Source organism: Panthera uncia, chromosome A2, assembly GCF_023721935.1.
Source record: "Panthera uncia isolate 11264 chromosome A2, Puncia_PCG_1.0, whole genome shotgun sequence".
In the NCBI taxonomy this organism is placed as follows: Eukaryota; Metazoa; Chordata; class Mammalia; order Carnivora; family Felidae; genus Panthera; species Panthera uncia.
The window spans coordinates 16,071,634-16,084,054 of record NC_064816.1 but is presented as its reverse complement, the minus strand read 5'-3'; the positions used below and the strand labels follow the sequence as shown (position 1 = coordinate 16,084,054).

General features: G+C 37.6%; 1 protein-coding gene across 1 annotated transcript in view; it reads left to right on the top strand.

Moving 5' to 3' along the window:
• Positions 1 to 12,421, top strand: part of SMARCC1 (SWI/SNF related, matrix associated, actin dependent regulator of chromatin subfamily c member 1) — a 173,598-nt gene that overhangs the window by 69,659 nt on the left and 91,518 nt on the right. Inside the window, exons 14-18 of the mRNA XM_049639431.1 lie at positions 1,047 to 1,084; positions 4,429 to 4,550; positions 8,447 to 8,518; positions 11,515 to 11,628; positions 12,251 to 12,404. Coding sequence (XP_049495388.1) covers positions 1,047 to 1,084; positions 4,429 to 4,550; positions 8,447 to 8,518; positions 11,515 to 11,628; positions 12,251 to 12,404 — 500 coding nt within the window. The remainder of the gene's footprint in view (positions 1 to 1,046; positions 1,085 to 4,428; positions 4,551 to 8,446; positions 8,519 to 11,514; positions 11,629 to 12,250; positions 12,405 to 12,421) is intronic.

Genomic DNA, 12,421 nt, shown 5'->3' with positions numbered 1-12,421 from the left:
GAATGCTTTTGTCCTTCCCTTACGTTTCAGCTAAAATGTTACCTTTTCAGAGACTCTTCCCTCTTTATTTAGAAGGGTTCACCCACCCAATCCCTCTCTAAAATATATTTGTTTTTCTCTGTATACCAGCTTTCATCATCTGAAATCTTTTTGTGTATTTTCTCTCTAGTCTCCTGCCACTCCCAACTGGGATGTAAACTCAATGAAGACAGGGACCTTTTCTTGTTTTTCATTGTGTCCTTAGCATTTGGACACATAGTAGAGGCATTCTATAGAATATGGTTGAACGTTTGAGTACTAACTGTTCATGTATTACTGATCTTTTTATATTCTCTAATGTAGATGTTGGCATACTTATCTGGAAAGGGCCAGCTAGTATTTTATACAGTATGGGCTACATGGTCTCTGTCACAGTTAATCAACTTTGCCACTGTCATGTAAACGCAGCAATAGTTAATATATAAACAGATGTCCACACTGGCACTTTTACTTTTTGCTGTGGAAATCAGCTGCCTGGTTTAAATTATACTTGGGTTTATTCCTGTTCTTTTGCAAGGCCAGCATTTAGGTTTTGGAGTCTTCTATCCTCAGAAGGTATTAACACTCTTACCAGGACTTTGTAGTGATTGATTCTCACCTCTTTTCTTTACTCCTCATTTCTTAACTCATTTCCTCTGAGATCCAAAATGTCATTACTTTGTTTCATTAAATCTCAAGTGGCTAGAGTCCTAATCAAGTCCCTTACCTTTTATTAGCAAGATCATAACTGAGATTAGTAGCCTAAGCAGTAATTAATTATAAATTCCCTGTTGTTGGAAATTTTTAATTATTTAATGCTTGAAGCTCTATTCATCTTTGTGCTTCTGTGTACAGTATCACTTTACTGAATTATTAGAGGTGGGTTTGCTTTAATAATGTTTTATTTCTTTCCTTTTCCCTCTCTAGTAATAATTATATAAAGTTTTAAAAATTATCTTGAAGTTTCCAAGTAATCCAAAGAGCATATATACCTGATTTTTACATAATTGTATATTTTGATTTTGCAGATGAGCAGGATGAAGAAACAGTCACAACAGGAGGAAAGGTAACAATTTAATTATGCCTGGTGCAAAAGTAGCTATCTAAGGGTTCAATGTATGGAGCAGTAGAAACACTGATTGAAAGTGCCTTAGAAATACTCAATTTTGAGGCCCTTCTAATTTTTTGTTTTCAACCCATCCCTGAAATAATTTGTCTTTCTCGACTCCTAAGACTTTTTAAAAGGAAATTTCTATCTTCTCATGTAGGGTCTCTCCTATGCTAATTTCCAATTCCATTATAGCTCTGGTTGCAAGGTGGTAATCAGAGCTGAGTGCAGTGTTCCAGGTGTTATCCGATGGTACAGGTGAGCAGGGACCATACCTTGCCTTGATTTTCTCCCTTCCATTTATATCAGTACAATTTCAGTCCACAGCCAGTACAGCTTTTGGTCATGCTCTTAACCTTTTTGGAGCCATTACAGTCAGCTGCTTCCTGTTTGATCAGTTCTATGGTGGAGACATATCAATAATTATGCTGTTGAAAGGTGTTGGATTTAAGGCAGGATTTTACTTTTCTTTTTAGTAAATGGCCCATTGTTCATTCATACTGTCGTTTGTGTTATTAATAAGTGTAACTAATCCCTAATCTCTCTGAAATAACTTTCTTCCTTTGCTGAAAATGGATAGTTCTTTTTCATTGAGTGAGAGAAATCCCCCAAATTGACATTTATTGTTTTTATACATTCAAGGAATGAACCTATTTATGACAGGATTGCCCTGAAAAGTATTTCAAGAAACTCCTCTATGTAAGGCTCTTCATCTGAATTGTTCTTATGATTTTAATTTTTTTTTTTTTAAGATTTTAATTTTAAGTTATCCCTTATCCAGTGTGGGCCTTGAACTCATAACCCTGACATCAAGAGTTGCATGTTACACTGACTGAGCTAGCCAGGCACCTCTGTGATTTTCTTTTTTAAATCAGACTTCTTCAGTTAACCAACTACTTAAAATCGTTAACAAATGTTACATTTATAAAAATATGTCATCATTTTGTGTAAATACTCTTATGTGGTAGTGAAAGAGACCCAAATAAAAAGCCAAACAATTGGCATAGGAGATTTTGTTTATGCCAGGGGCAGGGGACATTTTGAAACCAAGGCTAAGTCTGTTGTATAACTGAACCCAAAACTTGTTAGATGTATTTACTGTAACACCTCGTCCCACAATGCCATCCCGTGCGTTTCCTTACTCAGATAATTAAACCATAGACTGTTGGCCTTTATTTATTTGTTTTTTTATCTATTAAGAAAAAAGTTTTTTGTTTTTTTTTTTTAATCTTTATTCACCTTTGAGAGACAGACAGAGCACGAGCGGGGGAGGGGCAGAGAGAGAAGGGGACACAGAATCCGAAGCAGGCTCCAGGGTCTGAGCACTCAGCACAGAGCCCAGTGTGGGGCTTGAACCCACGAGCCGTGAGATTATGACCTGAGCTGAAGTTGGACGCTCAACCGACTGAGCCACCCAGGGGAGGGGCAGAGAGAGAGAGAGGGACAGAATCTGAAGCAGGCTCCAGGTTCTGAGCTGTCAGCACAGAGCCTGACACAGGGCTTGAACTCATGAATGGTGAGATCATGACCTGAGCCCAAGTCGGAGACTTAACTGACTGAGCCACCCCGGTGCACCCTCTTGGCCTTTATTAATTGCAGTGCCATTCTCTCCTAAATAAAGGATATATTTTGTGTTCTAATTGAGTTTGTGAAACCTTCATTTCAAAACCACTTTAACCATGTACATATTTTTTACTAGCTCCCCTGATTTGGGAGATAACATTTCTTACCTTTGTCATCAATATTAGCATACTTGTTTCACCATCATTTAAGTAACAACCAGAGTTCCTTGGGGTTTTCAAACATTACCTTTTTTCTATACTCATTGATCTTAAGGAAATTACTGTCTTAAGTTTCTAGGCAGTAATACTAGATCCTCACTTCAAATAATGCTGCACAGATATTTACACTGAATGAAGTTAAAGATAGAAATTAAAGTGTAGAACTGGTTTTTAATAGAAAAGAATTTCATAAGAATAAAAACAGTAAAAACACAGATGAAAGGTTGTAGATTTAACTGTACAAAATTGGAAAACATCTGAGTGTCAAAAAACTTAACTTCCTGTAATATTTTTGATAAAAATGTTTAATTGCAAGTTAATTATGAAGAATCAATAAGATAAATAGAAATTGTTAAACATTGTACAAGTCGTGTGGTCTGGAGTTTTAAAACCTTTAAATTTCATTAAATACACCCCCAGAGGAAGGCAGGGATTAAAGGTAACTGAAGAGATGCAAATGTCACTTAATATGGATTTCTTGATTAGGTTCTGATTTGGGGACAAAAATGTATAAAGGGCATTTTTGGGTTAATTGGAACCATTTGAATACAAACTTTGTATTACATGATATTATTTAGAAGTAATTATTACTATTTTTTACTGGAAGCATAAGAAATGTTCTTGTGTTTTGACCCACAGCAGTGATTTTTAAATTATTGTATTAGCCAGGCCAGGTTTTCAGTTGGAATCATTAGTTAAAACCTCTGTAAATTGGATAAAAATCAGAGCTGACTTTTATTAGTGAAAATGATTAAGAGTGTAGGCCCTCAATCCGGGATTTCAGGAATTCTACCCTGTTTTTTTTTTTTAATCTTTACTTATTTTTGAGAGAGAGACAGAGTGTGAGCAGGGGAGCAGCAGAGAGAGAGGGAGACATAGAATCCAAAGCAGGCTCCAGGCCCTGAGCTGTCAGCACAGAGCCCGATGTGGGGCTTGAACTCATGAACCATGAGATCATGACCGAGCCGAAGTCGGATGCTCAACCGACTGAGCCACTCAGGCACCCCTACCCTGTTTATAACTTAATAGCTCTGTGCATCATTTTCTCACCCACAAAAGTAGTAGTAATCGCTGCTGTTACTGTGAGGAATGAATAAGGTGCATGTAGCTGCTAGCAGATACTTACTGATGAATCTTTGGAATAGGGGAAAGCTTGTCATTATGCTTCATTAGGGTCTTTGAGTCACCTCCTTATAAATCACTTGAGAGCTAGATATGTGACCCCAGGATTAGATAAAACTAGACAAGCAAGAAGCAAGCTATTGTAAGAAAAGTTTTGAGTCTTCTCTGAGTTGATTCCCTCATCTGTAAAAGCAAGGAATAAAATCTGCTGTGTCATCTGGGAATCTTGTGAAGGTACCTTAAAACTGTGAAGGGTTGTTTTTATTTGAAATTTGTTTTTCTAATCCTTGAAATTGGATCAAGTGGCCTCATTTTATGCCCTAATATCAGAAGTTTGAAAGCTGTTACATATCTCTCTGTAGTTCTCTGTTTCTCTCAACTCTGGCTTCTTTTCTATAGGAAGACGAAGATCCTAGCAAAGGTGATCAGAGTCGTTCACTTGACCCAGGAGAAGATAATGTGACAGAGCAGACCAATCACATTATTATTCCTAGTTATGCATCATGGTTTGATTATAACTGGTGAGTGGGCCATGTATACCTGTAAATAAGATACTTAGGTGTGGGAGAACTTCTTGAAGTTATCTTATGCCTTTCTGCCCAAGTCCCTCTTGTCACTAATCATTGTCAGATGGATGAAGGAAGATGGAAAGTGATTTTAACTTTGGAATGTGTTCTTTTTTTTCTTTCTTAAGTTTATTTATTTATTGAGAGAGAGAGAGAGAGAGAGAGACAGACTTTGTGCATGCGAGTGGGGGCGGGTCAGAGAGCGAGGGAGTGAGTGAGAATCCCAAGCAGGTTCCACACTGTCAGAGTCTGAATCGGGGCTTGAACCCATGAACCGTTATGTATGATAACTTGAGCTGAAACCAAGAGTCGGACGCTTAACTGACTGAGCCACTCAGGCTCCCCTGGAATGTGTTCTTTAAAGCAGTTTAGGGATGGAGACTAAGTTGTGTTGTAACTTGGGGGTGTAAAATTTTGTAAGCTTAGACTTAATTCATTTAGAATCAGTTATGATTCAGATGGGCAAATAGTTAAATATTTAATAATTATAAAATATTGGCATTCATTACATGATTTTGAAACATTAGGGGTGCCTGGTTGGCCCAGTCGGTAGAGCCTGCAACTCTTGATCTCGGGGTTGTAAGTTCGATCCCCATGTTGGGCATAGAGATTACTTACAAATAAAATCTTTAGTAATGGCTTCATTTTAATATGATTTTTTTTTTTTTTTTTGTGAGTGTGCTCTAATAACGAATGTGGGGCTTGAACTAATGACCCTGAGATGAAGAGTCACATGCTGTACCGACTGAACAAGCCAGGTGCCCCAGTAGGAAATATTTTTAACATTAGGCTTTTCATGTATAAACATTTCAAGAAAACACTCTCCTCAGCATCTTCCCTGTTATTTTTACCAAAACCGTTTGACATCATTGGAGTGTGGTTGGAAATAACTAGTCCTAGATATTTTATTTATTGATTACTTATGAAGTGTGACTGTTTCATGTCAGGCTGATTTTTATCTGGCTTTTTATTTTTTAATGTATGTTCCAGAACTTACCCCTCCAAATAGTTAGCTTCTTTAAGGTATTTTCATTGGAAAGTTACATATATAACTTACGCTTAAGTGATGGATGGTGCCCTTTCTCAGAATCTTGTGGTCTTACTTGGATCTGTTGCCTGCTCTCAATAATTATACATTATCATTTTTTAAGGATAGGTGTGATTTTATGTATGTGTGTCTTTGTACATGGCATTTAGACATATATACATCTTTAGAAGCCAATTTAAAAGGGTAGATGATCCATTTGGAGCTATATTTTTTTCCAAAACCACAAAATATGACTCTAATATTGAGACTTCTCTGCATGCCTTTAACATTTCTGAATGCAGTTCCTAAATGTTTTGAATAAATAGAAGCTGGAACACAATAAGTATATAGCTCTTCTTTGAAGGTCAATCTTCATTACATTGATTGTGTTAAATTATTTTTATATTTGGAAGTGTCTCAGTATCAGTGTTATTAATTATAATTACATATTCAGGTTCAGAACAGTTGAAAAGGACACACTTGAGGAAACTAGTGTTCTTTTCCTCTAAAATGAAAAAAGTCTTAATACTACATAACTTGGTAAGTTTTTATAGGTTACAGAAACACTCATTTGCATCATAACCATTGTGTGTCATAAAGCTTGCTCTAGTGGATAGTGGAGGTGTGTGTCACACCCCTGTTTTGTAGATAAAGGTAAATACTGTGTCCATGTAAGCGCTCAGAGTCATATTTGACAATTGGGAGAACTCAGATTTTCTGATTCTGAATACCCCACTTCCTGACTCATTTTCAGAACCTAAGCAATTAGCTGCCTGCACGTAAGGAAAAGAAAGTTCTTTGGATTAAACATTCATGTGTGTTTTGTTCTTGGTGAATATAGAAATTGTATTTTGTGGGCCTTTCCTAACCTGTAACAATAAAACAATGAGAGGTATATTAGAACTATATAATTAATTGCTTACAGCTATTCTCTTCATAGTAAAATTTGGAAAGTCATTACACATACGTATATAGCATTAATTTGTCTTAGGGATTATCTTCTAGAAGTTTCCAGGTAATTCATTGTATTTATAGTATTTGGCAGTACAGATCCAGTTCAAACAATTTATATGTTCCCAAATAATGCAAGAATGAATGGTTTTTGTTTAAGTAAACTCAATGTGGGGTTCAAACTCATGACCCAAGGTCAAGAGTCACATGCTCTACAACTGAACCAGCCAAACGATGCTTTTAGTTACATTCATAGATTACTGATTTGCTCTTCTCTGTGTAACCAGTACATGTTGCATATCTGGAAAGCCACTGAGAAACTAGAAAGTGTCATCAGTAAAAACATTGATTTGTAGTAGTGTCAAAACCTTTGTCCTAGATACACAGGTGGGTCATTTGTATAGTTCATGAGGCCTGATTTTTACATGGTCTCTATAGTGCTTTCATCTGTAACATTTTGCAAAATTATCAGGGCCTTTACCTAAATAGTAAAAATTAGTTCTATGATTGATTTCTTTGTTTATAAATGTTTATATTTTTAATTAAAAAAATTTTTTTAAATGTTTATTCTTGAGAGGGAGAGAGTGTGAGCAGGGGAGGCACAGAGAGAGAGGGAGACACAGAATCTAAAGCAGGCTCCAGCTCTGAGCTGTCAGCATATAGCCCGATGTGAGGCTCAGACTCATAAACCATGAGATCATGACCTGAGCCAGAGTTGGATGCTTCACTGACTGAGCTACCCAGGCGCCCCTATAAATGTTTATTTTTGAGACAGCACAAGCAGTGGAGGGGCGGGGGGGGGGGTACAGAGGATTCAAAGTCAGCTCTGCACTGAGAGCAGAGAGCCCCATGTGGGGCTCAAACTCAGCGAACCATGAGATAGGACCTGAGCTGAAATTGGACACTTAACCGAGTGAACTACCCGGGCATCCCTTGTTCTATGATCTTTATAAAGGCAGTAGATTGCTGAAATCTTTTTTTTTTTAATGTTTATTTATTTTTTTCTTTTTCTGAGAGACAGTGTGAGCAAGGGAGGGGCAGAGAGAGAAGGAGATACAGAATCCGAAGCAGGCTCCAGGCTGTGAACTGTTAGCACAGAGCCTGACATGGGGCTCGAACTCAAGAAGCGCAAGATCATGACCTGAGTGGAAGTCGGACGCTCAATCGACTGAGCCACCCAGGTGCCCCGATTACTGAAATCTTAAAAAAAAAAAAAAAAAGAGTTTATCACAAAGTTTCTGAGGGCTGGAAAAAAGTTGCATTGATATGAAAAACCCAAGAAACTGATCATTGTAAATTCCATCATCTTTTGGCTGGTTGTTCACTTCACCAGTTTGTTTCTGTGCCAGCTGCTACAATGTTCGTCAGCCAGTATCCAAAGAGCTTTTAGTATTTTGTGGTTCATCATGTGGTCATGATATGTTATGTCAAATACATAATAAAATGTATTGCTTTCAGTGTGTTGATTGAAGTTTTTGAGTTTGGTTATGGGAATAGAAAAACTACAGTTACATATTGAGGGTTAGAGAGGGAAACCTTTATTATATGCTCTTCATACATAGGAACTTGTGCAAGCTAGTTGATTTTTTAAAATAATGCTTGAGGGGCGCCTGGGTGGCTTAGTGGTTAAGTGTCCAGCTTCGGCTCACAGTTCGTGGCTTCGAGCCCCACATCAGGCTCTCTGCTGTCAGCACAGAGCCTGCTTTGGATCCTTTGTCCCCCTTTCTATCTGTCCCTCCCCTCAAAAACAAGCATTAAAAAAAAAATAATAATTCTTTGCCTTTTGGATTTATCAGTTCTACTTTGAAAATTACTTAGCTTAAATTTTAAGATTTTATTTTTTTAAGAGGACTTTTTGTTTTTTATTCCCCAGTATTCACGTGATTGAACGGCGTGCTCTTCCTGAATTTTTCAATGGGAAAAACAAATCCAAGACTCCAGAAATGTGAGTGAAATATAAAGATGTAATCCTGATACTACTACTTTAGAATGGGGCTGAAGTGTAGAGAAATTGTTAATTTGCATGTGTTTGGCAGGGGTTTCTTCAAATTGTTTTAAATTTTTTTAAAAAGTATTTATTTATTTTGAGAGAGCATGTAAGTGGGGGAGGGGCATAAAGAGCGGGAGAGAGAATTCCAAGCAGGTTTTGTGCTGTGCTGTCAGCTCAGAGCCCAGCTTGGGGCTTTATCTCCCAAACCGTGAGATCATGACCTGAGCTGATACCAAGAGTCGAACACTTATTTTTGCTAATGTTTGGAAGTTTGCAAATATGTTACTCCATGCAGAACAGTGTTCATACCTCAGCCGCACAGAATTCCATGCTGTAAAGGAATTTTTTCTACATTTTTTCTTCTTCCATTTGTATCTTGAACTATATGCATGTGAGCTCTTACAGCCATGATTGAAATTAGTAATAGTCATTCACCAAAATGAGCTGAGGTTTCTCCTTAACAGTTCCCAATTTATGTTATAGATTATGTATATTTACGTATGATAATCTGAGAGACGGTGGAGTCTTTATCTTGTTTTCTTAATGAATGATTACTAATTGAAAGAATGCCAGATATGATGACATAGCTGCCTATAAATTGATCTTAATTACATAAAGCATTGTTGTGCTTTTGCATTGGAGATAAAACCTTTTTGGAGATGGAAGAATCTTTTGGGGAAGTATTTTTGTATATTTGCCTGGTGACTGTTAAATACACGTTTCTGGAAACCCTTGCCCCAAAATAAATCTACACCTGTCATACTATAAATACTTTTCCATATATTATCTTTATAGTATTAATTCATTGCTTGTTATACTCATGTGACTTCACAAATAGATGTCTTTTGCTTAAGTTGTTTGGGAAGGGTGATTTTCCACATTGAATGCATGACAGAATATAGATAATTGAATAATAAATATTTTCTTATAGTAGATTGTCCACAATAGTTTGAGGTTGTAAGTTTAGATAATTCTAGCCTTTCCATAACAAAAGTGTAAGGATTCATTTAAAACCACAGTCAGGGGCGCCTGGGTGGCTCGGTCGGTTGGGCGTCCGACTTCGGCTCAGGTCATGATCTCACAGTCCGTGAGTTCAAGCCCTGCGTCGGGCTCTGTGCTGACCGCTCAGAGCCTGGAGCCTGTTTCAGATTCTGTGTGTCCCTCTCTCTCTGCCCCTCCCCTGTTCATGCTCTGTCTCTCTCTCTCTCAAAAATTAAAAAAAAAAAAACAAAAACACCACAAAGATTTGGCATAAGAAACCCTGATAGTCTTTCCATCTAGTGAGACATGGTATATTCTTCTAGCTAATTTGCCAATTGCCAGCGTTTGTAAATACTTCTGGTTCTTGGCAGTCTTCTGTTTAAAAGCACAGTTTATCATTTTAGTCCGCTTAAATCTGAAAATTTACGGTTTTTATTTATCCATCTATGTGTATACTAGACCTTTTTTGAGCAGTGTACCTTTTCTATTCTGATGTAACCCACCTTAACTTTGCCAGACTTTTGTTTTTCTTTTGTGGCTAGGTCTGTAGCTTCTTAAAATCTTGTTTTAAATATTTTATCGCAGAGGGCGACTGGGTTGCTCATTCAGTTAAGCATCTGACCCTTGATTTCAGCTCAGGTCATGATCTCACAGTTTGTGAGATTTGGCCCCAAGTTGGGCTCTGCATTGACAGCACAGAGCCTGCTCGGGATTCTCTCTCCCTCTCTCCCACTCTCTCTCTGCCCCTCCCCCACTTGCACATGTCTTCTCTCTCTTGCTCACAATAAAAAAAGGTTGTTGCTTAAAAAAGACAGTAATAAGTAAATAAGTAAATGAATGAATGAATGAATGAATAAATATTTTGTCACAGAAGTGTTTGGGTTTGTTGTAAAATAAGTCTCCTGTGACTCCGAATCCCAGTTTTTCTCTCCTTTTTTATCTGTTCTTGTTTTGGCTTTGATTTTGGCCTCATGGGTTCTACTCATCGCCTGGCTGGGTATATAGCCATTGTCAGAGCCAGATCAACATGTGGCTCTACTAAGAATATAGAAATGAGAGGCAGCACGTGTTAAGAGCATGGATTCTAGAGCAGCCGCCGCCCTCCCCCCCCCCCCCCCCCACACACACACACACACTCTGCTAAATTCTGGCTCCACACTTACCAGCCTTGTGGTCTAGGGCACTTTTTTTTTTAATGTATATATTTAAAAAATTTTATTTTATCTATTTTGGTGGGTGGGGTGAGGCAGAGAGAGAGAGAGAGAGGGAGAGGGAGAGAGAGAATCTCAAGCAGGCTCCACTGTCAGCATGGAGCCCAGCACAGAGCTCGAACTCACAAATCATGAGATCATAATCTGATCCAAACTCAACAGTCAGATGCCTAATTGACTGAGTTACCCAGGAGCCCCTAGGACACATACTTTAATCACTCTGTGCTTTAGTTTCTTCATCGATAAATGAGATGATAGTGGACCCTTCCTTAGGGAGAGATTGTGAGATTTAAATGAATTACTGTGGATACACAGTAGTTCTGCAGACAGCATAAATAACCAGGTGTTTATTTATCCATTCACCCCTGTGACCAAGCTTGTATTTATATTAGCTCATATTATTATTTTAACCTATCTATTTTTAAGTAAACTCTATGCCCAGCGTAGGTCTCAAACTCCTGTCTCCAAACACAAAACCCGCCTGCTCCACCAGCTGAGCCAGCCAGACACCCCTATGTTACTTTACGTTAACTTCATCATTTTATTGTTACTTATCGTTAATATTAGTAAATAGTTGTTTTGCATATTAGCTATTATCCTTAATTACATTAATGACTGTAAGCACTCAATAGTATTTGTTGGAATATAAACTTTTTGTTGGATTTGGTTATAGGGAATCAGAAGATTATTGGCTCTATGAGTTATTATTTCTGAAAGGATGTGTGTGTTCACCTTATGAATTTTGCCACTGCTTTTTAGATACTTGGCATATCGAAATTTTATGATTGACACATATCGCCTAAACCCCCAAGAATATTTAACCAGCACTGCTTGTCGGCGAAACTTGACTGGAGATGTGTGTGCTGTGATGAGGTAAAATGCCTGACTTTTTCTTAGACACTTCACTGCAGGTGGTTACTGATTCATTGCTGTTTAATGTTTGATTGATCCAACTGGATATTTCCTTTGTTGATAAAATACCTTAATCAAATGTTTTTTATTCAGGGGTTGAGTATTTTTAATACCTTGGCATTTTCTCTTCTTTTTAAGATTTTACACTTGATATCTTTTATTTTATGGTAAAATCGTAAAATGACCAGGGATGGAGAGTGGGTTGATCTGGAGAGTGGATAAGCTCTCTACACTAGATCTGTCTAAAGAAACAAATCAAATGGGAATCTCCTGGTTTGAATTTGGCCTGTGTGTGAGTTTTTTCACCTTGGACTTAAGTGAACATTTGTTTTCTTCTTTCTGTGATGGAAATAATCAGGCTTTGTAAGGTTTTGGGTGTTATGTTATCAACATGATGTTGAGTTTGTAGAAATTGTCCCTCATACAACAAACCAAAATTGTCAATTAACTTTGTGGTGCTTCATAGCCTATAGAGAACATTTTACTTGTTTTATTGTTTTGATTTTTTTAGTGAAATGTGATGATGGTTAATGAAGTGAGTTACAGTTTCTAGATGTTAAGTTTCAGAGCTTTACTCTTCCAGGGTTCATGCCTTTTTAGAGCAGTGGGGGCTTGTCAATTATCAAGTGGATCCAGAAAGTCGACCCATGGCAATGGGACCTCCTCCTACTCCTCATTTCAATGTATTAGCTGATACCCCTTCTGGGCTTGTGCCTCTACATCTTCGATCACCTCAGGTAAATTAATGATTACA